The sequence below is a fragment of the Chiloscyllium plagiosum genome, unplaced genomic scaffold, assembly GCF_037043375.1.
Source record: "Chiloscyllium plagiosum isolate Xiang-an unplaced genomic scaffold, Cpla_swu_hap1 HiC_scaffold_3, whole genome shotgun sequence".
Lineage (NCBI taxonomy): Eukaryota > Metazoa > Chordata > Chondrichthyes > Orectolobiformes > Hemiscylliidae > Chiloscyllium > Chiloscyllium plagiosum.
This window is the reverse complement of record NW_028270141.1, coordinates 63,778,715-63,804,970: the sequence shown is the minus strand read 5'-3', so window position 1 is coordinate 63,804,970 and position 26,256 is coordinate 63,778,715. Positions and strand designations below refer to the sequence as shown.

The 26,256-nt window shown below is 39.2% G+C and overlaps 1 protein-coding gene across 4 annotated transcripts in view; it reads left to right on the top strand.

Moving 5' to 3' along the window:
* Positions 1-26,256, top strand: part of LOC122543767 (low density lipoprotein receptor adapter protein 1-like) — a 110,825-nt gene that overhangs the window by 54,040 nt on the left and 30,529 nt on the right. For all 4 annotated transcript variants that reach the window (XR_006310132.2, XM_043682530.2, XM_043682523.2 and 1 more), the window contains exons 3-7: positions 9,954-10,066; positions 14,204-14,318; positions 18,666-18,738; positions 25,319-25,399; positions 25,505-25,635. Coding sequence is in view for 3 of the 4 variants with exons in the window: in XM_043682530.2 (XP_043538465.1) it covers positions 9,954-10,066; positions 14,204-14,318; positions 18,666-18,738; positions 25,319-25,399; positions 25,505-25,635 (513 nt within the window). In the remaining variant the exon portion in view is untranslated. The remainder of the gene's footprint in view (positions 1-9,953; positions 10,067-14,203; positions 14,319-18,665; positions 18,739-25,318; positions 25,400-25,504; positions 25,636-26,256) is intronic.

Genomic DNA, 26,256 nt, shown 5'->3' with positions numbered 1-26,256 from the left:
TGACTTTGTCCCAGACACCATCATCCCCTTCCTGCAGAAGTAGCAGCGCAGAGTTATACAGTCAAGAGTTTGTGATCCTGGAAGACTCTGAATTCCATGAAGTATCACATTACTGATGATCAAAAGTAGGCTGTTGTGGTCGTGATTGGCTGGGTTGGATTTGTGTAGAGCACATAGCTGGGCAATATTCCACATTGTCAGGTCAATACCATTGTTGTAGCTGTACTGGGAACAGCTTGATTATGAGTGCGATAAGTTCTGGAGCACACATCTTTGGAATATTGTCTGGCCCACAGCCTTTGCAGCATCCAGTAATGGTGGAGATAGATTAGAGTGAGTGAGAGAAGCAAAGAAATTGAGATGGCCAGTGGCACCAATTCATAATGTACTTGCAGATAGCTGATGTGGAAAAGAGGGTTGAGCAGTATCCTTTTACACTGTACTTCTCAGAATTGTTAAAGGTACACAAGTCTTCAACCAAGAACACAATTTGATTTCATAATTCTTTAGCCTTTTGTAACTTTGCTCAAGATTATGGCTTTAAGAAAGAATTGAAATTTGACTAAATGATGCAGTGAATACACCGGCAGCTGTAATGAGGCCAGTGTAAATGACTTTCAAACACGGTAGAAATCTTTTTGTAGCTGATTTGTATGGAGACTGCTGTGTTGTCATGTGATATTCAATGCCAGTGTGCTTGATTTACTTGAAATGCTTTAACATGAACATTTTTAAGCTACTTAAATATCAATTGCTTTCACTGCTTTGGAAAGTAAAGATAGTTTCTACTGGATATTTCCTTTTGTAAACTCATTTAAACATAGACTCTCAAGATGTACGGGCTGCACCCTGACACATTGGTTAGCACTGCTCCTTCACTGCGCCAGGAACTTGGGTTTGATTCCTTCTTTGGATGACTGTGTGTGGAGTGTGCATGTTCTTCTTGTGTCTGAGTGGGTTTCTGCTAGGTGCTCTGGTTTACTCACACAGTCCAAAATGCACAGGTTCGGGGAATTGGCATGCTCAGTTGTCCCGTAGTGTCCAAGGTAGGTGGATTTACTATGGTCAATATGGGGTTATGGGGTGGGTCCAGATGGGATGCTCTTTAGTGACTCAATGGGATGAATGGTCTCTTTTGGCACTGTAGGATTGTATGATTTTAGCTGGTAATTTTGGTTTTGCAAGTTGCAGTGAAAAGTTTTAGCAAATTTGATTTGCAAAAAGGAGATCCAACATGACAATTACATTTATGTTTTGGGCCTGCATGTATTGACTCTAAGCATAGCTTCTTAGCCATTAGCCCAAGTTATAGAATTACAGCCTCCTAGCTGCCACTTTCTAAAGTGACTAATTGCCCAGCATCCTCCAGAGCCCATTGAGGCACGTGTCAGCTTCCTGTTTTTGGGATAGGTTTGCCAGAATTTGTGGTGACATCAAGGTCTTCAGTATCAGTCAATACCTCAGTGTTTGGTGGTATTTTCCCTCAAAATCCAGGCCTTTGGAACAATCTGTCCTCTCTAGCACAAAATTATCTTTATTGTTAAAGTTAAACACAACATGGAACAAAGCACAACTCTTAATTGTTTATCATGGGAAAATAGTTTATTTTGTTCTCCTCTATTCTCTCAAGGTTGGCTCTGCATTTCTGCTGAAGTGTGTGTGAAGACACATATCCCTGATTTGAGTTTAGAGCAACACAGGATGTATAGGGATTTTTGTTCACTGACCAGAAAAGTGTACCATTTAAACTTGTAAAGATCGTCTGAATTTGTGTTCAAATTTACTAGACAACACTGCCTTGCAGTCATGTTTGAATTGTAAAGGGATTTATTGGGACTTGTTTTTCTTTTGCTGTTGGCCTTTTGCCCATAATTTGGTCAAAGGCATATTTGATAGCAAAGTACCACTTTCTGTTCTCTGGCCAGTTCATCATTCATTTCTTTGTGAGTAATGATTTTGAAAGAAACATCGCCCAGAAGTGCCATAATGGTGCCAAGAGCCACAAAATGTGCAGCCACTTCAAATGGGAGTAGTGTGGAATTGTAGAGTTCTAAATGATGCAATGTGTTAAATTTTATTTTAATTTATTGAAGAACATTGAAAATGTAAATTTTAACAGCTCTTGTCAAGGTGCTTTATGACTGGATTCTTGCCTTCTCTGACCTTGGCTTGCTTTTTTAAAAGACTTTGTCTGCCTGTTTTTCTCTTTTGTTCATAAAAGCCCTTACTACATGATTGTATACATTAATCTACTCCTGTTCACAACTAGAAAGTGAAGAACTGCCAGACCTCTACCAAATGTCTGGGATAAAGCACAATGGGATGTTTATTGAGAAATGACTCCAATCAACACACTGCACAAACCAGACAGAACACAGGAAACATTGGCACTAAAATGCTATTTTTAATAACATGTAACATTATCTCTAACCCCCCCCCCCCACTGCCCAACCCTCAGATGCTTTTTGCATTAGCTAAGTTTATTTGTTTGTCAAGTCAGTCATTCAAGCACAGTTTTGTGAAGATTATTGCTTTTAGCTGCAGTAAATATGAAATAAACTCTGATATTGTACATTTTGCACATTCTCAAGATGAGAGCTGTTGTTTTATGATGGTTTAAATTGCAAATGTACCCAGGCTACTTTTAATGTCAAGTTTTCTGTCAAACCAACTGCTTGATCTGTTTCTCATCTGCGAGCTTGTCTCAGCAGCAACATCTGAGTGCATATCAGGTTCTACACATACACTGATACCCAGCATTACCACCACTGTTGACTCCTCCATTGCTTCTGATTTATTATGCTATGTGCCTGACCTCCAGAACTGGATGTAGAAACTGTCCTGCAGCTTAATATTGGGAATATGAATGCCACTATTTTTGGTCCCTGTAACAAACCCCTTGAGGCGTTTTAGTACATTGAAGGTGGAAAATAAACACATTGTTATTGTAGATTCTTGCTTGTCAGTAAAACTGTAGTTTACTTGGCTTGATAGCTGATTTCCAGCGTGATGACAATAGCATGGATTCAAATCTCACACACCTGCTGAACTTATCATAAAGGATTCACCCTACTGAACTCTCACTTGCCTGAGGCATGGTGACCCTCAGGTTAAAGCACCACCAATTGTATTTTTCTGTCTCTGTCTCTCACCCTTTCTTCCATTAGAGGACTGCCTTATGATCATAAAGTCACTGAGATATACAGAATGGAAATATACCCTTCAGTCCAACTCATTCAAGCAGACGAGATATCCTAAATAAATCTAGTCCCGTTTACCAACATGTGGCCCATATCCTTCTGAATCCTTCCTATTCATATGCCCGTCAGATGCCTTTTAAATGTTATAATTGTACCAGCCTTCACCACTTCCTCTGGGAGCTCATTCCATACACGCACCAGCCTCTGCGTGAAAATGTTGCCCCTTGGGTTCCTTTTAAATCTTTTCCCACTCATCTTAAACCTACGCCCTATAATTTTGGACTGCCTCACCTTTGGGAAAAGACCTTGTCTATTTACACTATCCAGGCCCTCATGATTTTATAAACCTCTATAAGGTCACCCCTCAACCTCTGACGTTTGAGCGAAAATAACCCCAGCCTCTTCAGCCTCTCCCTGTAGCTCAACCCCTCCAATTGGTAAGAACCTTTTATAAATTGATAGGTTTTACTATGCCACCTAAATGATCACTGAACTGCTGTTGCAACAACCTGATCTTCCTGTTACATGCCAAATAATTTGACATTTTTTTAACTAGCCTGTATTTCACTCTGGCCATCATGAGAGCAGCATCATTAGATCACACTGGATACTGAAACCACTAAATGATGATCCCAGTAAGTAATCCCTGCCACCTATCTGAACAACAGTGCTAATGGTTCTCATTAATTGTAAAAATCAACATCAAACTTCGGTGCAAAGGACTAACAGGCCAACCAATTTTTCTTAAAAAGAAAAGGTATAATGAAGGCAGCCAATGTCTGCTGTATCTCAACATCACATCCTGACCAATCAGAATCTACCCTCTGAGAATTAAGGTGGGCAGTTGTTATGATACTGGGTAAACCAGACACACACACAAGCTCACTTTACCTCATAATCTGTAAAAGTACGGGTAACAAAGAACTACCAAATCCTACTATTTAAAAGAAAAAAAAACAATGTATTCTTTAACTCCAAGAACAGTAAACAACTATCAACACTGTAAATTTCCTTTGTCTGATCAATTTATCTACCTCCCACTCTCTAACACTATACTGATCCAATAATATCCCCAATTAAGTTCTACAAAAAAGTTCAAATTTCAAAACCAGCCAACTGTCTATCTTGCTCTGTATATTTTTTCTGGGTCTTTTCTTCAGTCTTCTGCACAGATTTCATATGAACAGGTTCCTTTCCGAGAGCAATTCTGCAGGCAGTCTGTGCTTGTTGGTGCTCTTCGTCGCTCTGGCTAACTGTTCAAAATGCCCGATGTTTAAACCCCAAAACATCGGATCGTCTCATTGGTTTGATGTCGTTAACACAGTAAAATTACAATTCGATTTGATTTTGGTATTTTGGGGCATAATTTAAACTGGCCAAATTCGAATTTGTTGTGTACCGTAACTCCTCAGCTCAATTATTTGTTTCATAGCCAAATGTTACATTCTTAAATTTTTCAGCAAATTCTGTGCTTGTTAAATCCTTGCCAGCTTTCACACTCAAAGGTACAGTAACACTATTAGCTGCTCTAGTTACCTCTCCCTGGAAATGATGGCCCAAAGAATCAGCATCCTCTTCTCAAACAATAGAAAGAGGTGTCTTGGAATAACAACGGCCAAGTCATATGTTCCAGTTCTGATGAGTGCAATATTTAAAGTTTTTGCAGGCCAACAGGGCTCTGTTTATCATTTTCTGTGCCTGGGTTGATGCTGGGTGGTCTGTTCAGTTTTGTTTTAATCAGAATTCATAACAGTTAAGACTCAACGAAATTGCTGTGGGTGGGGAGTCACGTGTAGGCCAGAACAGGTAAGAATAGGCAGATTTTTCCCTCTTAAAGGACATTACTGAACCAGATGGGTCTTTATGACAGTGGTCATTATGATTATTGTTAGGCTAGATTTTTACATCCAGATTGTACTGAGTTCAAATTGCACCATCTCTCATTGTGTGATTCCAATCCCTTTTTCAACATTGTTAGCCCAGTGTTATTAGCCCAGTGACATCACCTCCCTCAGATGCTGGGAAGTCAGATGAAAAGGTTTGACTTGTGACAAGTCTGAAATGTAGTGAGGTCACACACAAGACCCTTGGGCTGTGGTTAAGTTTGGCACTTTTCCCATTCCAAATATTGTTTAACATATTGGCAAGAACTGTTTTTGAAGAAGGGTAATTTGCTATTCATTCTGCTACTGACAGTGTAATGCTGTGCTAAAGTAAATGTGTGACATGTATAAGGACAGCACTGTAATGAGTATAACCCTAAAAGAGGTTTAAAAAAAATGGAAATGTTGTGGACAGAAAAGAGGAGAGTACTTGCTAAACTAATCAAAATTAGAAAATCCAAAACTGGATTTTGCTTTCCGAGATTCTTTTTTCACTTCACCCATCTGCTTTCTACACTACTCTTAAGTTTCTTCAAGTATTACTATTTTTTGAAGTAGTCATAAGCTCAATTTTTCTGCTTGATCTTGCACTTATCCTTCTGGATAATCGTGAGACCCTAGGTTTGGGAGTATCATCCTTAATTTTTGTGGGGGCATGTCTACAGTGTCTGTTGATCATTACTGTTTTGAATGCATTCCACTAACTTATCCCTGACTTCCCCTCAAGTAGCTGCACCCAGTCCACTTTTGCCAGTTCATCTCAGCTTTGTAAAGTTGTCTTTCTTCCAGTTTGGAACTTTTACACATGTTCTGTTTTTTTCCCTTTTGATAACAGTATTATAATCACAACTGAAAGTTCATTAGTTATTCCTGCCTCATTTCTCCAGACTGAATAGAAGATTGCACTATATCACGTTAGGTTTCTTACACGCTGGCTAGAAAAGTTCTGTGGGATGCATTTTAAGAATTGTGTGCCCTTTGTGGTATTCCAGTCGATATTTGGGTAATTGAAATCCTCAACTATTATAGCCATATTGTTTCTGCACTCAGAAATTTGCTGACATATTTGTACACATCTAACAATGTGGCTGCTCCTTTTGTTCTAAGCTTAATCTGCATGGCCTCGTTTGATGCTTCATTTTCCATATAATTTCTCCTCTCTGCTGTGATTGATTGTTTAACCAATAATGCTCTACCCCCACCTTTTTTAATCTCCTCCATTATCTTACCTGAAAGCTATATATGTTCAGGAATGATGAGGAGTCATGCTTGCCCTGATTAATACAAAAAAAATGCAAGTTACCAAATTTGAGTTCATATCAACCACATTTAATAGTGACACATGCACTTCTATTTTTACAAATGATTGTTCTATACATTTTAATGTATATTTAATGTTGACTGATAGCTACGATGGGTGGCAGTTAAGGGCTAGGAGGCTATCTGACGATGAAAGATTGGGAAGGCTATATCTCTTGGTGTTCTGAAGAATGAGAAGCAATTTTATTGAAACACACAAGATCCTGAGAGGAACACTTTTTTTACCAATAAGGAACTTCCCATTTAAGACACAGATGAAACTTTATTCCCTCTGGTTTGCAAGCATTGAACTCTGTTTCCCATGCAGGAATGGAGGCAGGATCATTGAATATTGTTTTAATGCAAATTTTCATAATAAAGGACTTGTAGATTTGTTTTTAGGGGCTAGGCAGGAATGTGGAGCTCAGGATACAATCCAGTCATCCATGATCTTATTGAATGATAGAGCATGCTAATGAGACCAAATGACCTATTCTTATTCCTCCTTTATATTTATGTATTCTATGTGTGTTATATATATTTTATATGCACAGTTTTACAGCTTGCATTGATTTGGTTTCTTGTCACACTACCTGTGAGGATAAATAAGGCAAATATTGGTTTGGAACTTAACTTCTTAACTGAGGGTGTTGCAAGTTGTCAGCACAACCAACTAAATAAATTCATGACTTCATTTAAATAGCAAAAGCAGGAAGTTGACATTTGATTTAAAAAAGCATGAATTATCATATGATCAAACCAATAGTAAAATTAATGTATAAGCTATCAATGTGCACCGTATACAGCCTGATTGCCTGCATCTAATAGATTGTCTGTTTGCATCTTTCAATATTCCAAATTCATGCTCCCAAAATCTAAATTAATTGCTTATAGAGGTTAATAAATTTCAAGTCTCTATGCTGTGGATTTTATGGATTAGGGATGGGTATTAATGCTGGACCAGCCAGTGATGCTTATAACCCACACGTGAATTGCAAAGAGACAGGAAGAGATCATTCAATTGCATGTATTGGGATTGATTTGAATTCGTTCTAGAGCTGGTATATCTACACTTAACACACATTGTAGAAAAGGTTTGAAGCTTGGAATGTTGCTGGACTGAGCGCCCAGCTCATCTAGAATATAAACATATGAATTGTTATGTCACAGAAGGGAAGGCCATTTGGTTCACGGTGTCTGTGTGGTCTCTCCAATGAGCATTATGACTTAGTGCCATTCATCTGCCCTTTCCCATACCCTTGCAAATTATTTTTGTTCACGTTATCATCCAACAGCCTTTGAATTCCTTGATTGTCTCTGCTTCCACCAGACAGTGCATTCCAGATCCATTGAAGTAAAAATGTTCTTTTCTCATGCTTAGTTTTTGCTACGTTTGTGCATCAGTTTAAATATTTGACCTCTTGTTCTTAAACCTTTTGAGAGTGGGACCAGTTTCTCCCTACTCAATCGATTCAGACCACTAATGATTTTCAAAGCATCTGACAGAACTCCTTTTCGTGACCTTTTCTCAAAGAACGACAGTCCTTACCTCTCCAATATATCAATGTAACTGAAGTTGCTCTTGCCTGGAATCATGTTTAGTAAATCTCTTCTAGTCTGTCCATGCTGTAGTCTATAGTTTGTCACCATGAACTTTACATGGTGACCTAGCAGAGGTCTAAAATGCATCTTGTATAAATCCGGCATGCTGTCCTTGCTCTTGTACTCCGTGCACCTATTCATAAATAACAGGATTCAGTATGCTTTATTGTCTGCCGTCTCCACATTTAGTGATCTGTGCACATATACACCAGGCTCCCTCAGCTCCTTCACCTTCTAAAGTATTGTACACTGTATTTAATATTCTGTCTCAGCAGTACCTACCAAAATGCATCGTCTCACATTTCTCCACACTGAACTTTTATCTTTCCACTCCATCAGCTTGTCCATGACCTTTAGAGTTCTACACTGTCCACCTTACAGATTACAGTGCTTTCAAGTTTCATATCATCTGCAAACATTGAAGTTGATCCCTGAACACCAAGACCCAGATCATAACATACATGAGGAAAAAGCGTGGATTCTATTGGTTACCTGGGAAACTCCATTACAAACCTTCCTCCAATCTGAAAAAATATACTAATATAATCACCTGGCAGCATTGACATGGTCCCGTATTGACCAGAAAGGAGTAATATCAAATGCTGCTTAATTGTGGGCACAACTGGAATACATCAGTAACACTTGGAGTGTGCAATAAGGACCAACAGGTTATTCAATACTGTGCGCTACTTAGGTGATGAACTGTATGTGTATGTATGTGGACATGTGGATTTACTTACCAGGTAATAACTTCCTTTGCTGAATTAAAAGTGGTTAGTCTGTCACTAAGTCTGTAGAGGAGACACTCCTTGGTCATGTACAGCATTCTTTGAGTCTCTTCACAAGTGCAGTTGGGGTTTGTATGGAGGCCTCAGTGGAGATTGACTGGACAGAACCCCTGCTTGACGTGAACCTGGTTAGCAAGGACTGCGCTCTCCATTGGAGCTTTAACTTGCCATTTCACTTATGAGGTTTGTCTCAAGGAACTGTGACAGAAGGGATGGCAAAATTGGTGTCATCTGATGCCCTATGTGTTTAAGTGTGTTAACCCTTCAAAAAACAGTTACTTGGACAAGATACCAGAGAGCAACTATATCTGCTGTTGATGGCTTCATCCTTAGCAGTCTTTTCAAAAGAAAACACATTTTAAAGCAGTTAATGTACCATTTAGCAACCAGTTAGTACCATGGTTTTGAAAGGATACATGCGAGTTTCTCAATAAACCAAGAATGATTCCAAATACAATGTTCTGTTCCATTTGGAAATGTATGGGGAGGTGTTTCCTGTTGTAGATAATTGTTATTGAATGTGTAATGCTTACTTGTCAGCTATGCTATGTTCATTGATAAAAGCTTGAATTTATAGTGCACCATTTTTTGCCCATTTCAGTTGTTGGCCCTTACAAGTATTCAGAAGTTTTTTTGATTTGGGATTCCCTCCATGGCCTTACAGGTCCTATCACCCTAACATCCTCTAGTCCAACAACCCTCAAATATTTGCTCACCTGTGATTTGTAATTTCTTACAAATCACCAGTTTCATTTTTCCATTGGTGACTGCTTCTTCAGTTGTCCATGTCCTAAGCACTGGATTTCCTTTTCTGAATCTCTCTACTTTTCTATCTCTTTATCGGTGCTGTCAGGTGCTCCTTAAAAACTGCTTCCTTGACCAAGCTTTGAGCCGTCTCAGTAGATCATCGTGAAATGTAAAGCAACAATTTTTCTCATTCTTTGTATGCTTGTGTACAAAAATATAGTTTCTAAATTGGGTTGGGATATCTGGTCGGCATGGATGGCTTGGATCGAAGGGTCTGTTTTCATGCAGTACATCTCTATGACTCTATGTAAAATATTAACTTTCTTTGTAATATACATATCTCCAGTTAACTGGACTGTCTGGTTATTTGTCCTTTGAGTAGCCTGATACTGTAATATTAAAATAATTGTAATTTTTAATTTGATTGATTTTAGGCAAAAGCAAGTGGAAAGAAATTCCTCAAAGTTACCCTAATTGTTTCACCTCGGGGGATAATGTTACAAGATACTACAACCAATGAACTTATAGAAAACGTCTCTATTTACAGGTATTGTATTTAACAGGTGATGCTCTACCGTTTGGTGTTTTTACAATTTTCTCCTCTTTCTACTTACATTTAAATTTGAAAGGTTATCTGTTGCTTTGTTTATTTAAGCTATTTTGATGAACTGATTGTTCTGCTCTTTTATTGAACCTGGTATGGTACATAAACAGAGGAAAGGAACAGGTTGATGCTTGCCTTGAACTTTTCCTATTGATTTGTCTGCACCTTATAGGGTTGGACTTTCGTTACCCTCCAAGGTGGGCAGTATGACCTAGGAAATGTCCTCACTTGACAGGTCCGACTTGATTTAACTGGCTGCCTTTGCAATCATTTTGACTGTGGGGTGGACGGATGGGGTAGAGTCAGCAAAAAAAAAAAGGCTAAGTGGCGATGGGGATGGTTGAGTGCTGAGGCAAGCTGGTTAGTAGGCCTGCCCCTGTTTGCTGGAACTTACCTTCACACCCTCCTCAGCCATCTCTGTTACACCTACCTTTGTGGCTCTACCCATACAATGCTCATTCATATCTCTCATGCCACTTTAACAAGCCTCCATCCATTGTTCCCCATGGACAGCCTTCAGGGATCATGGAAACAAAAGTTCGTGCAATTAAGTTGTTTCCAATTATTCACACTTAGTTTAAAAAAACACTATAAAATTTGTTAGAATTTAGTTTAGTAGAATTACAGGAGAATAATTGTATTGAAATACATAAAATTTTAACAGGGCCAGACAGACTAGATGCAAGGAGGATATTTTCCCTGGATGGGCAGTCTAGAATTGGAGTACACCGTTTCAGGATATGGGGTAGGCTGTTTAGGATTGAGATGAGAAAACATTTCTTCACTCAAAATGGAATTCTCTACACACAGAGCTGTAGAAGCTGGGTCACTGAGTATATTCAAGAAAGAGATAAATTCTTTGATATTAAAGACCCCAAGAGCACTAGGGAGAAGCTGGGAATATGGCATAGAGGTGGGCAATTAGCCATGATGATATTGAACAACAGAACAGACTTGAAAGGCCTGATGATCTACTTCTCCTAGTTTCTATGAAATGTAGTCAGAGCCTTTAAACTTCCTCAAATGGTTGATCTCTTTTCAAAACGAACTTCTCTTCAGATCCATGTCAAAGACACTTGATTCATTACTACAAGCTCTTTAAGCAGTCAAGCAAATAATAAACTCTAATTCCTCTGCTGAAATAATCATCAAACTCAGCCAAACATTCATAATGATATAATAACAGTCCTTTGGGTATGTTTCTAAACTACACGAGCTGACCTGTTAAAGCGGTCTGGCAGTGTGTTTCTTTTTTTTTAAAAACTCTCACTGATGGCTGGTTTGTTCCTCATTTTCAAATAGTAGGGAATTTGAATGAAACCTAAAATCATGATATATAAAAAGACATTTAATATTCATGTATTAAAGAGCATTTACATTCACTGCTTACATTTCAAAGGGCCCTGCTAAGTTACTGTCCATTTGAGTCGCATTGTATCCCTCTGCCACTGCCAGAAGTTAAGGTGGAGCATCCACATCTGTGATCTGCTTAATCTATTCAAGGTCCACATTTTTCTCAATTCTGCTAAAGTCTTTCCCAAGTTTTGATTTTGCTTCTTCTTCTACCCATCTTGTGAGCAAAAAAAAGAGTCTGCTCCATTTTGCCAGGTTCTCACATCTGTACTTTTCTCTAACTTGAGTAACCTGCTATAACTATTCACGCATCCCAGGGTCTGTCTTACGTCCTTCATTTCTGTTTCATCATGCCACATTTTGTCTTGTACTGTTATTATTTCTGTCAATTAACTGACATTTCTTTCCAGTCCTTTACCTGTGACACAACTTCCAAGGAACTATGTAACTGCACCCCTAAATGTCTCTGTTCAACAACATTCCCCTGGACTATCATTAACTGTGTAAGACCAGCCCTCGTTTGTTTTGGCAACTATAACACCTTGCATTTTTCTGAATTAAACTTCATTTGCCATTCCTTGATTGTCCAGTTCGGTTGATTAAGATCCCATTATACTCTTAACCTTCTTCACTGTCCACGATACCACAAATTTTGGTGTCATCTGCAAACTTGCAAAACATGCCTCCTACATTCTCATCCAAATTATTCATATAAACAACGAACAATATCGGACCCAGCACCAATCCCTGCGGCACACCGCAGGTCACAGGCCTTCAGTCTGAACAACAGCCCTCTACCATCACCCTCTGTTTCCTACTGTCAAGCCAATTTTATATCCAGTTGGCTAGCTCTCCTTGAATCCTATGTTAATCAGTGTACCATATGGAACCTTATTGAAGGCCTTGCTAAAGTCCACTCTGCCTTCGTCCATCTTCTTTATCCTCTCTTCAAAAAGCTCAATCAAATTTGAGAGACATGATTTCCCATGCATAAAACCATGCTGACTGACTATTGCTGATCAGTCCTTGCCTTTCAAAATGCATGTAGATCCTGTCTCTCAGAATGCCCTCCAACAACTTATCCACCACTGATGTTAGGCTCACCAATCTGCAATTCCTTGGCTTTTCCTTGCTGCCTTTTTAAAATAATGATGCACCAGTAGCCACCTTCTAGTATTCTGGCACCTCATCTTTTGCTGTTAATGATCCAAATATCTCTGCTAAGAGCTCTGCAATTTCTTCTCTAGCTTCCCACAGTGTCAGTTAAAACTGTGGAAGTTGATATCCCCTTCTGTTATTACTCTGTTGTTTACACTTCTAAGATTTTCCTACAAATCCATCTTCCTATCTCTCTGATAATTTGATGTCCATACTATACCGCCCAGCAAGGTGATTGGCTCTTGTTTGTGTTTAAATTCTACCCTTGAGGTCTCGTTTAAGGAACCTTCCATAATATTGTCCTTGTGCAGTAGTTGACTCCTTGACCAATATTGTGACAACACCACCTCCTTTGCACACTTAAAGATTCTACACCCCAGCACATTGAGCTACCAGTTCTGTCCCAGCCTCAACATGGCTCTGTGGTAGCAATTATACCACTTGTTCATGTATTAATCAATGCCCTCAATCATCTGCATTACCTGCGGCTACCTTGCATTAAAATAAATAACTTCCAGTCTTGCCATGCTGTCTTGTACGTTAACCTGACTATATTCCCATTGTCTTCTAGACTGATTTAATGGTTCTTTTATATACGTCTATGCATTATTCCATACTGTACCTTCACACAGTTTCACATCTCCCTAACTTGGCAGTAAGCACAACTTGTACTGCAGAGGCCTGAGATTCCACTGCAGCACCAAGAATGATTTCTCCTTGTGTTGCAATATGAGTTGAGACAGCAGCCATCAGATGCACATTGGTTGGGTCTTCAAGTGCAACATTGGGGTTGGCCACTACTTCAATAATGAAAAGGTAAGACTTTAAGCTCTGTGCAAAACAGTGTACCAAGTAGGTGAGCTGAGCACCTTCATGCTGCTTGACATTGATAAACCCAGCAAAAAACCAGCATGCCATGTACAGGACATTTTATTGTAACTACCTATAAGTTGCCTTCCATGCAATGTCCCTTCAAAGTGCTAATTTTAGGTCTCTGTAGCAGAACTAATGTGATCTTACCCACTGAGCAGGTGCCTGCTTGTGCCTTGCTCTGGCTGCAGGTTATTCTAACCATTCAGGGACTGCAACCTCAGATCCCTCCATTCTTGTACCACCCTCAAAATCAGCATTGACATCTGTTGCCAAACTGCTGTTGTCACTAGTCCTTGTGCTGGTACATGTGAGCCTAAAGGAAGAGCAGGAAGTTTCTTTCAAAGTTGTACCATTTAAATAACACTACTAATTCATCTTGTTTCTTTCAAAGTGTGTCATTTGATACATTGCGCACATAAAATTTGTGTCTGCCTTGTCTGCCTATTTCAGCATTCTTGCAGACTACTTGCTGAAATCTGCTATCATGCTCAACATTAGTGAGGTCTTAAAATTAGGGTCCATCTTTCCTCCTGAGCGAGTGTAACAGAATCAGACAGCCTTGTGCCAGAGATCTGCATGGGAGTTTTTCAAGTATTTTGCTAATCAGTCCATCCCTAATATAGACAAACTTTATTGAATTTAATGTCTTCAGAGATATTTGATTGTATGTGCTTATAAGTAATTTTCTCCCAACAGAATATCATACTGCACTGCAGACAAGACTCAGGACAAGGTCTTTGCATACATTGCACAGAGTCAGCTAAATGAGACATTGGAATGCCATGCATTTCTTTGTCCGAAGAAAAAAATCGTAAGTTTCAAGATAATATGATGAGATGTTAATTTAGAATAAGCATTAACAGGCTCATATTTGCTTTTTCTTTTCATAATTAATGATTTTGGAGGTTAATAATGGAAAGTGATCTTTGTCAAATGGCATGAAATAACCGTGTTGGAATCTGGTGCAGTATAAAGTTGTCAATATGAGAGAGAAGTAATTGAGTAAGGAATTGAATAATACCAGATCTGTTTCACTACGTTAAGCAGTCATTTACAGCAAGACACATTTATGTTGTTATTTTCACACAGTTCATTTGTTTATGTTTTAAAGTTTCTGTTCTATTTTCTATGAAGTTTTTGTCTTTTTCTTCATTCCTAAATCTGTTCTTCATCTAGTGGCTGCTATAATTGGTACTGAGTAATGAACTATCAGAAGGTGAAATGCAAAAAGGCCAATGCCCTGCCAAACCTGACTAATGGGATTATAGGATTGAAGATGTTGACATTGAGAAAAGATCTAGGATAAATTAATTTGCATATTAAAAGCAGACCATTAACTATTTGGGGATAGAGATATAAATTTAATCCTGGCTCTTGGGAGATTAGAACTATTGCAACTCATACAGCATTTACATAATATAGAACAGGTTCCCAGTACATATTCCTGTACTATGTAATTATTTTGTATGTTACTGAATTACTTTTGAATTTAGTCAGTGTGTGGATCAGATTTCCATGATTTCAACAACCCCAAGATTTACTGGATGTGAATGCATCTCAATATACCTGCAACAATCTATCATCTTATTCCCAGTGAAGAATGCGTAACAAATAGCTAATGAGAATATGGCCCTGATTGACCAAGATTTGGAGATGCCGGTATGGGACTGGGATGTACAAAGTTAAAAATCACACAACACCAGGTTATAGTCCAACAGGTTTAATTGGAAATACTAGCTTTCGGAGCACTGCTCCATCATCAGCTGGTTGTGGAGTACACGATTGTAAGACACAGAATTTGTAGCAAAAGTTTATAGTGTGATGTAACTGAAATTATACATTGAAAAATACCATGATTGTTTGTTAAGTCACTCATCTGTTAGAATGACCATGTTACTTTCACTACTTTCATATGTAAATCGCAAAACTTGTTTTAAAAGTTACATTCCCAAGTGAACTTTAGATTAGATTACTTAGTGTGGAAACAAGCTGTTCGGCCCAACAAGCCCACACCGACCCTCCAAAGAATCCATACCCCTACACCTAACACTACGGGCAATTTAGCATGGCCAATTCACTTAACCTGCACATTTTTGGACTGTGGGAGGAAACCGGAGCACCCGGAGGAAACCCTCACAGATATTGGGAGAATGTGCAAACTCCACGTAGACAGTTGCCTGAGGTGGGATTTGAACCCAGGTCAATGGCACTGTGAGGCAGCAGTCTTAGTCCACAATCCCCTGATGAAGGAGCACAGCTCTGAAAGCTAGTGATTCCAATTAAACCTGTTGGACTATAACCTGATGGACCAAAGTATCTTAATGGAGGAGAAATTGAGGACTGCAGATGCTGGAGATGAGAGTCGAGAGTGTAGTGCTGGAAAAGCACAGCAGGTCAGAAACTTAGATTTTCCTGCTCCCCGGATGCTGCCTGATCTGCTGTGCTTTTCCAGCAGCAAACTCTCGACGAAGTATCTTGTTCCCTTGTCTTTTCTTTCCTGCTATGAGAAAAAAACTGATGCATCTCTTTTGAGCTATCTAGATTGCCTCCACTTCTTTATCATGAGCCTGTGAATGACAATTAATGGACAATTTCAGATATACTTTTATTTGCTGAACAATTGCATTTTATGACATAATTAGACTGACTTTTTGCCAGTGGCACATATTGAATTAATTATTATATTGCTTATGTTCTAACTTGATGGAATTGACATCAGGATTTCTGAGTTATTGACCTTACCCTGCTAAGAAATTCCACTTGAGACAGTGAATTTGGAAACTGTTCAGCCTTTTCCCTTGCCTTGTCGATGTCGTCCAAGTCTCCCCACTGTAGGGGAATATGCTGAGGATGCAGGCTTGTAGTTTGTGTACTCTGTCACAGTGCTGATCTCTTTCATTCACAGGATGTGAATCTGCTGAGATTCTGGAGTCACATATAGGCCAGACCAGGAAAAGATAGCAGTTTCCTTCTCTAAAGTGAGCCAAATCAGCAGTTTGTGGTCATCATTAGATGCTTAATTCCAGATTTTTAATGTTATTTCCACCATCTGCCAAGGCAGGATTCAAATCTGGTACTCCAGAACATTCCCTGGCTCTCTGAATTAGCTATCTAGCAATAATACCATCAGGTTCCCATCTCCCCATCATGTTGTGTTCCACAAGCTCTTATTTAGAATAGATGTAACAGCTGCAGATTTCAGCTCCAGTAACAGATTGCTGGGATTGTACAACCTAGAGATGTACTAGAGATGTAACCTCTAGTATCCACGTTGGCAATGCTGAAAGATGGCAACGTCCTGGACTCTAGCTTCCTGATGCTGATAGTCAAGCCAAACATTTTACAGACACGAGAATCTGTCCATTTGCCATTGAAGGTGTTCCACAATACAGAATGTTAATGTGTTATAAACAACGCAGAACAACTGTGATGTGAACTTGATACACATTTGTTTTGTACCTCAAGCAAGCAAAGCTGAACAGCTTTACATCAGTTCAGATATGGAAGAAGATAACTTGTGTAGATGATCTGAAGGCATGTAACAGAAGCAAGGAATGCCAAAGAGTTGGTGCAGAATGCAACCTATTTAACACTATTGCAGATCTCCAAGGATTCTGATGGTGTCCTGTCATAACTGGCCTTGCCCATCATGTTGCCATGGTAAAGGATCAGTGAACACACATGGCTAAAACACAATGCCTGCATAGCCCAAGCATGTTCATCAGATAATTGGCTGTATACCTGTCAAGACCTTCTGCATAATGAATTGGCCAATAGTTCATTGCCTCTTGGGGTCCATATCTCTGCTGCATAGCATATGCAAGCAAGATCTGCAGATGCCAGTCATGGACGCTAACAACTAGGAGTTAGTGGTTTTCAGCTTTTTATCTCTGGAAACTGACTATTTGAAAAGGCTTTAGAAAAGGCAAAGTAAAAAAAAACTTCAGCTGGCTGAGGAGAGGACCCTGGGGAACCAGAAGCTAGCAAGTAATGCAGTTTCTCAACCCACTGCCTTTGTAGCAAACATGACAGAGGCTGCCAACTGGTCCCATTGCCTCACCAAGTAATGCTAAATTCAGGTTTGACCACCAAAGTGCGAACCATTATGTTACAAGAGGCGAGACTGATGGATATTCTAAATCCGATCAGCTCTTTGAGTCATAGAGTTATGTAACACAGAAATAGGTTCTTCAGTCCTACTTGTCCATACAATCTAGATCCATTTGCCAGCACTTGGCCCATATCCCTTTAAACCCTTCCTATTCAGTTACACATCCTGATGCCTTTTAAATGTTATTGTATCCACCTCCACCACTTCTTCTGGCAACTCATTCTATCCACACTCTACCTCGGTGTTAAAAGGTTGCCCCTCAGGTCCTTTCTAAGTCTTTCCCCTCTCACCTTAAAGCTCTGCCCTCTAGTTTTGCTGTCCCCTACCAAGGGAAGAAGACCTTGGCTGTTCACCCTACTCATGTCTGTCATGATTTTATAAACCTGTATAAGGTCACCCCTCAGCCTCCACTACTCCAGGGAACATAACCCCAGCCTGTTCAGCCCCATCCTGTAACTCAAAATCTCCAGTCTCGGCAACATTGTTGTAAATCTTTTCTGAACCCTTTCCAGTTCATCGACTTTTTTCCTATAGCAGGAAAGCCTTGATTGAATGTGGTATTCTAAAAGTGGCCTCATCCATGTCCTGTTCAGCCACAACATGACATCCTGACTCCTATACTCAGTGCACTGACCATTGGAGGCAAGTGTGTCAAACTCCTCCTTCACCACCCTGTCTACCCTCAACTCCACTTTCAAGGAACTATGCGCCTGCATCCCTACGACTCTTTGTTTGGCAACATTCCCTGGGGCCTATTATTAACTGTATAAGCCCTGCCCTGATTTGCCTTCCCAAAATGCAATACCTCACACCTACCTAAATTAAACTCCACTTGCCACTTCTCGGCCCATTGGCCCATGTGATCAAGGCCCTGTTGCACTCGGACGCTAAGAACCTTGTATGGCGCGCATTAACTAATTATTGACTAAAACGTTTCAGAGCTTGTCTTGTCCTCTTATTTGATATAAATCTGAATTATTAAGATTCAAGTAATTTTGAACTGCTGTTGCTGCTTAATTAACAAGCACTAGTTTTTCTCTGATACAGGCACAAGCTGTAACCTTAACCGTTGCACAGGCCTTCAGAATTGCATTTGATCTGTGGGAAGTGGCGCAAGAGGGTAAGAGCAAAAATAATTGAACCAAACTTTTGAGCACTTTGAATTACTTTAGTTTTAATTTTATACATTATATGGATGTTTATGAGGTAGTTTGGTACAAATTGATTTTGACAAAATATCTATTATTGAAAATTCCACCAGTAACAACGAGCAACATTGTACCTTGTACACGTGCAGTCGAAAGATGCATATTCTATTTTTCTGTGTTCTAATTCTTGCTCTTGTAGTGGGTGGTACAATGAAATTCAAAACACCTTTTACTACACCTGTCATTACAATTGATATAAAGAGGACAAATACAATGTGGATAACAGGATAACTTTGCTAGTGTTCAAACTGCACATCATGTCATTGCTGCCCTTCTAAAGAATGAGTCAGCTAGTTATGATTCAGGAAAACCTGTCCACAGTGAACAAACAAGCCTTGTGGGAAATGGGTAAATTCACTGATACCAATAATGGCAAATGAACAAGAGACATGTGACATGATGCATAAGCTTTGCAAAGTACATTGTTAAATACATCTGAGTAGCAGCTTGTATTAATTGTTGATTAAATGACATGCAACTTTTTGAGTGGTTACGAGAGAAAGAGTAGCTTGCCATCCAAGCACTGTCATATTATGGTGAAACTCAATAGTTTGTCACCACAGTTGGGTGGAAATTTTAAGTTTGTTTTTCAAGTGTCAAACTAATCTCTCTAGCTGATCACGTCATCTGCCTGTTTTTCACAAAATTTGAAACTATCCATCTCACCACAGCTGGCCCTCAGGTAAGTCAGATACGGGTGGGTGGAGGAGAAAGTGAGTGGAAGGAAAGTTTGCGTAGTCTCCCTTGGTCTTTGGGAGGGCACTTCTGGCTCTCAACAGAATTAAAGATGTGATAAGAAATTGTACACTTGTGCACAGATTGGAACAAATTTGTAATTTCCTGCCAGAGATGATTGTTGAATCTGTCAATTCTTTTTGAGACAATTAAACTATTGTTCACAAACAAGAAAGTTCTACGGTAAAAGAAGAGCGAAAAATTGAATGTGTGATAAGGATGCTGATCCAAATGCTATTAAATTCTGTTATTAAGAAAGAATAACATAACTTGTAACAGGAACATTTGTTAATAGTGAAACCTAATTTAACTTGAGTAACTATTCAGAGGTTACTGGTGCATCCAAGTTTCAGTGGGCATGCCATCTGGCAATGTTTAAAAAAAAACAGATATTTCTTCAGAGTGAAATGAATTGCAATATGACTCTGCTAAATTATTCCTGTTAATACTAATTACATAGCTGGATTTGTGGAAGCATGGGAGTAGTCATCTGCTTGTTTGGGGTGGATGGTGGGAAGTGAGGGCCGTGGAGATAATTGAATGTTTCATCACGAAGTATAGAGCTGAATAACTAACAGAGCTGCTTCTTGGCAGGAGATTCTGAGCATCACCTTTCTGTCAGTACTCATCTGCTTGCAATGTCACTGGCTCCTTTTCAGCTAAAATTATTTCCTGAATTTTTTTACTCTGAATTTCTGCTGATGCTGAAAATCAATTGCATACTAAATTATTCATCAGTAATGTTTTTGAAGGGATTCTTTGTGTAATTTAGCTCCTGGCACTTTAGGCATCTTTGGCGACATTTCAGGCATCTGTGGCCAAATAATGGATGACATTGTGAATGCCCAATATTATTCAATTACAGTTTAATATACAAGTTATAATGATTAATATATCCTATGTTTGCAGCATTCCTGGTACTATGCCAATGTTATTTATTTCTATAATCTACTATCTTTTATTGGAAAACTCTCAATAAAATAAGTGGATTAAAAATTAAAACTGATATATAACTAAATTAAACAGATATATATATTAAAATTCCTGAGGTGCGTTTTATTTGTCAGTGAGTTTGCAACTCTGGATCTACTTGTGATAGCATTGCTTTCTATCGGATCTCTTGCTGGTCAAATCATGGAATAATGGAATGTGCTGCAGTTGTGTAGTTTTTGTAAGCAACATTGTGGTTGTCATCCAATTGTCTGTTTCCTTGTTTTATTGCTACTGGTGACATGAAACTGCACAATGGTACTGCATCCATCTGATCAATTGTAACCTCGGAGCGTGAATAGTAGTGGGCTCATGGTAACACTGCATCTATATCATCTTTTGGTAATCATGAGAGAGGATTCAAAGTGGCACCAAGTGGTCTATCTGCTGCATCATGTTTTGGTGCAAATACCTTAATTGGACAGAACAGTGCCAAAGAGAGAGAGATAAGAAATCAGTCTTGCACTCTAGATCGAACTATCATGGGGCATCATGTCACATGAAGGCCCTCAGTAAAAATGTGCAGTCCTGAGTACGTGACATTTTTTTGTATCAAGGGACAAATGAGGAGATGGGTACTGTGTAGATGAACCACCAAAAAAGGCAATGAGCAAAACGCTGTATTACTAACGGAGGAGAAAAGTAACATTTGAGCTTTGATCAAATGGCATCTGATTTATAACCCAAAATTGAAAAGTAGCAAAATTTTAATTTGGGTCTTTGCGCAGAAAATATAGTTTCAGCTGCAGGAGCAGAGCCGTTGGCAGGACCTCTAAGAAACATAGAAAATAGGAGCATTTGGCCCATCAAGCCTGTTCCATCACTCAATATGATTGGCACTGTTTCTCTATTTTAGTATCTCCCTATATTCTTGATACATTGAACATAGAATTGTGCGGCATAGGAACGAGTCCTTTGGCTCATGTTGTACTGAACATGACACCGAAGTAAATTAAACCCTTCTGCCTGCCTTTGTTCCATATCCCTCCATTCCTTGCATGTTGATGTGCTTATCTAAGAGTTCCTTAAATGCCCCTGTCATATTTGCCTTCACTATCACTCTGGCAGTGCATTTCAGACTCCTATCACTGTGTAAAAAAAAACTTGCCCCTCACATCTCCTTTTGAACTTACCCCTCTCACGCTTAAATGCATATCCCCCAGTATCAGACATCTATGCCCTAGGAAAAAAGACCTTGCCTCCTTTCCATGCCCCTCATGATCTGAAACCTCTATAAGGTCACCCCTCAGCCTCTGACACTCCCTGGGGTGGGGAGGAATTGCAGGCTATTCAGTATCTCCTATAACTCAAACCCTCCAGTTCTGACAACATCCTCTTAAATCTTTCTGCACCCTCTGAAGTTTAACAACATCCTTCCTATAAAAGGTCGACCACAATTGTATGCAGTATTCTAAAAGTGGTCTCACCAATGTCCTGTGCAGTTACAACACGACATCCTAACTCTTAGACTCAATGTTATGACCAATAAAGCACAGCAGGTCAGGCAGCATCCGAGGAGCAGGAAACCTCGATTTCCTGCTCCTCGGATGCTGCCTGACCTGCTGTGCTTTTCCAGCACCATTCTAATTTAGACTCTGATCTCCAGCATCTGCAGTCCTCACTTTTGCTGTGTTATGACCAATAAAGGCCAGTCTGCCAAATGCTGCCTTCACCACCCTGTCTATGTGCAATTCCATTTTCAAAGAACAATGCACCTGTATCCCTGGGTCTCTTTGTTTGGCAGCACTCCCCAGAGTGCTAATATTAACTGCATGATTCCTGACCCTGGTTTGACTTATCAAAATGCCATGCCTTGTATTTCTTTAAATAAACTCAATCTGCCTCTCCTCGCCCATTGGCCCAAGGTCCCATTGTACTCTGAGATAATCTACTTCACTGTCCATATCACTATCAGTTTTGGTGTTACCTGCAAACTTATTATTCATGCCTCCTACATTCACATATGTTTTAATGAGAGGCCCTCCCAGTCTTTTAAACTCCAGTGAGTACAAACCTCTTCAACCTAATCTGTCCTGATATGAACATCCTGTTATTTCAGGAATCAGTCTGGGAAAGCTTCACTGCATTCTGTCTACGTCAAATGTATCTTTTCCTAGGAAAGGAGACCAAAACTTCACACAATGCTAATACATGAAAGTAATGATTTATAGGTGCCAGTGTTGGACTGCCATGTACAAAGTTAAAAATCACACAACATCAGGTTATAGTCCAACAGGTTTATTTGGAAGCACTAGCTTTCAGAGCGCCACATGATGAAGCTAGTGCTTCCAAATAAACCTGTTGGACTATAACCTGGTGTTGTGATTTTTAACTTTGTAAACAAAAGTAAGATATCTTTGCTTCTATATTTAAACACTCTTGCGATAAAGGCTAACATAACAGTTGCCTTCCTACCTGCTTACTGAACCTGCTTGTTTTTTGCTTGTGACTGCTGTACAATGAAATACATGTTTCTTTGTGTGTCAACATTTCCGAATCTAACACCACTTAAGTAAGACTCTCACTCAAGATACCATTCTAAAGTGAGTGCAGGAGCAGCGAAACCTCTTGAACATGTGCACAGATCACCGAAGGTTGCAGGACAGGTTGAGAGAGCAATTAATGAAATGTACAGCATTCTTAGCTTTATTAATAGGAACGTAAAGTACATGTAAGATTGAGCAAAGATTCCTTATATTAAAATATATAGACAGAACTCTGGACTTACAAACTTCTGAAAAGAAAACAGCGAGACTAGGTCCTGTGGGAAATACACAACACAACTAGCAGGATGGAGCTTGCTGTCTGGGGCTATTGTTCAGCCTGGAATCCCAATTTACACCACCTCCCTAAAAGAGCAATGACCGAAACCAACAGACCCTAGCCCAAGACAGCTTTTACACCTCTGGTGACCCAGCACAGACAGTCTAGGGCCTACAGCGATACGGGCATTCAACCTTGATCAAAATCTATTCAGACATACTCTAACCATCAAAGAGCCAATTAATATCAGAAGAGAACATCAAGAGCACAATGACAATCATAGATTTGGTGCAGAGATAATGGAGCCCACAGTCAGTAAACGTACCAGCCCTGATCTCACCAGACAGCAATCTGAACAAGAGCTTCCAAATACAGGCCTTTCCAACCTGAGGCAAACGGCAAGAAACTCAATGACTGACCATAAACTTCCAAACTGCACACCAACAAATCTGATCAATCACCGAATCTACTGAAGCTGCAAGTTCTTAGTCACAACCGGAGGTGAAAACCTCCTTGTAAAACCTATGGACAGAGAAGAAAGTTGGGTACTCACCAGAAGTCCAAAACATGCTGTACCATATCAGCAGACTCAACTCAAACTGAAAAGCCTATGCAGCCTGAAGTCTTCATCCAGGCTCTGGGTACAGCAAGCCAGAAGAGCCAGGCCCACTTCAAAACTAGATTGAGTGGTAAACGGAAATTTCCAAGATCCTAAAGTTTCAACCTAGCTAGCAGGAAAGGAGACACGGGTGGTGACAGTGAATTGGGACCCTAATGTTAGAAATACTAGTCAAGAGTGTAAGTTTAAACATGCTTTGTTTTCTGTGTATCAGTAAATAGTGTCTAATAGTGGTAACCCCTTTCTTTCAATAGCATATTTTTAAATACTAGTGTGTTATTGTGTATTCATTAACTTCAAATTTACTGAGTTACCTATTTCTCGTATTATAGTTATCTTTTTATACCGTAAGCAAACTGTCTACAGTCTCTTAATTTGTATTCACATTATTCTAGTGCCCAGAACCAAGGGTCTGGGAGCCATTTGAACCAATTAAAGATCAGGAAAATAACTGATTGCAAACCAGAACCATGCATTCAAGAGAAGAGAGGTGATGTTGAATTTATACGAGATACCGTTCTGGGCACCACATTATTAGAAGGATGTGAATGCATTGTAAAGAGTGAAGAAGCAATTTACAAGAATGGATGCAGGGATGAGAAATATCAGAGAGGAGGGTAGATTGAAGAAGTTAGGACTATTTTTATTGGAGAGAAGGCAATTATGAGGAGATCCGATAGAGATTTTCACAATCTGGGTAGAGTAGATGAGAAGAAATTATTTCCACTAGTAAAAGGAACAAAAGCAGGAGGGGATTGATTTAAAGTAATTTTCAAAAGGAGCAAATGTGAAAAGGGGAAAAACGACTTTTTAGCATGGTGAGTGGTTAAGCTCTGGAATGCATTGTCTTGAAAGGTTCAATTTGAGGCATTCAAGAACGTATTGGATAGTTCTTTGAATAGAAGCAATGTCCAAGGTTATGGGAGAAAAAAAGCAGTATATGATGCACATTTGAAGAAAAGGTGAAGGTACGATAGGCCAAATCGCCACCCCATAATGATGCTGTGATTATTCTACATTTGCCACATCCTTGTTCACTCACTCAGCCTAAATCATCTTGAAGCCTCCTTATGACACTCTCAGTTCCATCTAGTTTTGTCATTTGCAAATTTGGAAATGTTGCATTTGAAGCTTTTTCAGTTTCTTGATAATTAATGTTCTGCAGAAAGACCTGCTGCTTTCTCAATGTTAATCTGACCTGTGAAGGAAAATATCATTGTGCAACTTTTCATGTACAAAATTATGTTTTTCTTTCATTTTGGGAAATCTTTTTGAGGAGATGGGGTATAATTGGGCATGAAGGATATTCTTGGTAAATACAATAACTTCTAATATGAGAATTGAATGGGCATTGATGTAGAAACTCAGTATACTTGTCTTTTCAGAAAAATGTAAAAAGACACATGAGCTGTGCAAAAGCCCTGAAACTGCAGCCTTTAATGGAGCAACAGGACATATAGAGAAAGGTGAAGTAATTTCAGTTCTTGATCGGTTATGTTGTTGCAATACACAGTATGTTTTAATGTTGAAATTGAAAATTATTTTTCAATTACATATTTCATAATATTCAGATACAACTACAGCAAAGGATCACAAAGTAAGCAGAGTCCAGAATCCAATTATCTCTCCAACTGATGTCAATCTAGGTATCGTGAAGCAAAACAGTCCATCGTGTGGATCCCCTTTACATGCACTTTCTTGGGTAGGTTTTAAAATTTTCCTTTATTTTCATATTATTTGAAGCTCATTGCATTACTTGAGCATTGATATGGTTTTCATTCCTAAATGTTTTGGGCTAAAATGCTCCATATTAGATAAAAATGCTTTCCAATACTCATTTTGCTGGTTACTGCAACCAACAAGGGCTCTATGTGGTAAGATTGTATACTTGATGTAGGTACAAATTTGTTGTCTTCAGAATGTGCTTATTTAAATAACATAGATTAATTTATATTCTGCTCTTGTTGACTTTACTAGATTAGATGCCAGAATATAAATCACATTATACGAAGGTGTTTTTTTTTTTGACTATATGGAAACAATCTGTTTAACATGATGCATGGCTTGTATTAGAAATGATTTATGCAGCCTGACTGCAAAAAAACGGATTAACAGACGTTCAGAATTTTGTGCTCAGTGGTCTCAGACAGGCAGATGGTCATCTGGATAAGCTGCAGATTCCTGTGCAGTTCTTTATTTGAAAGGGTTGAAGCAGGATGAGGCTTTATCAGATCAAAATCACATTGTGGCAATGTCAAATTAAGTAAGATTAGAAGCTACTCTCTCATGCAGTGTAACCTTGAGGTACAATGTATCCAGCTGT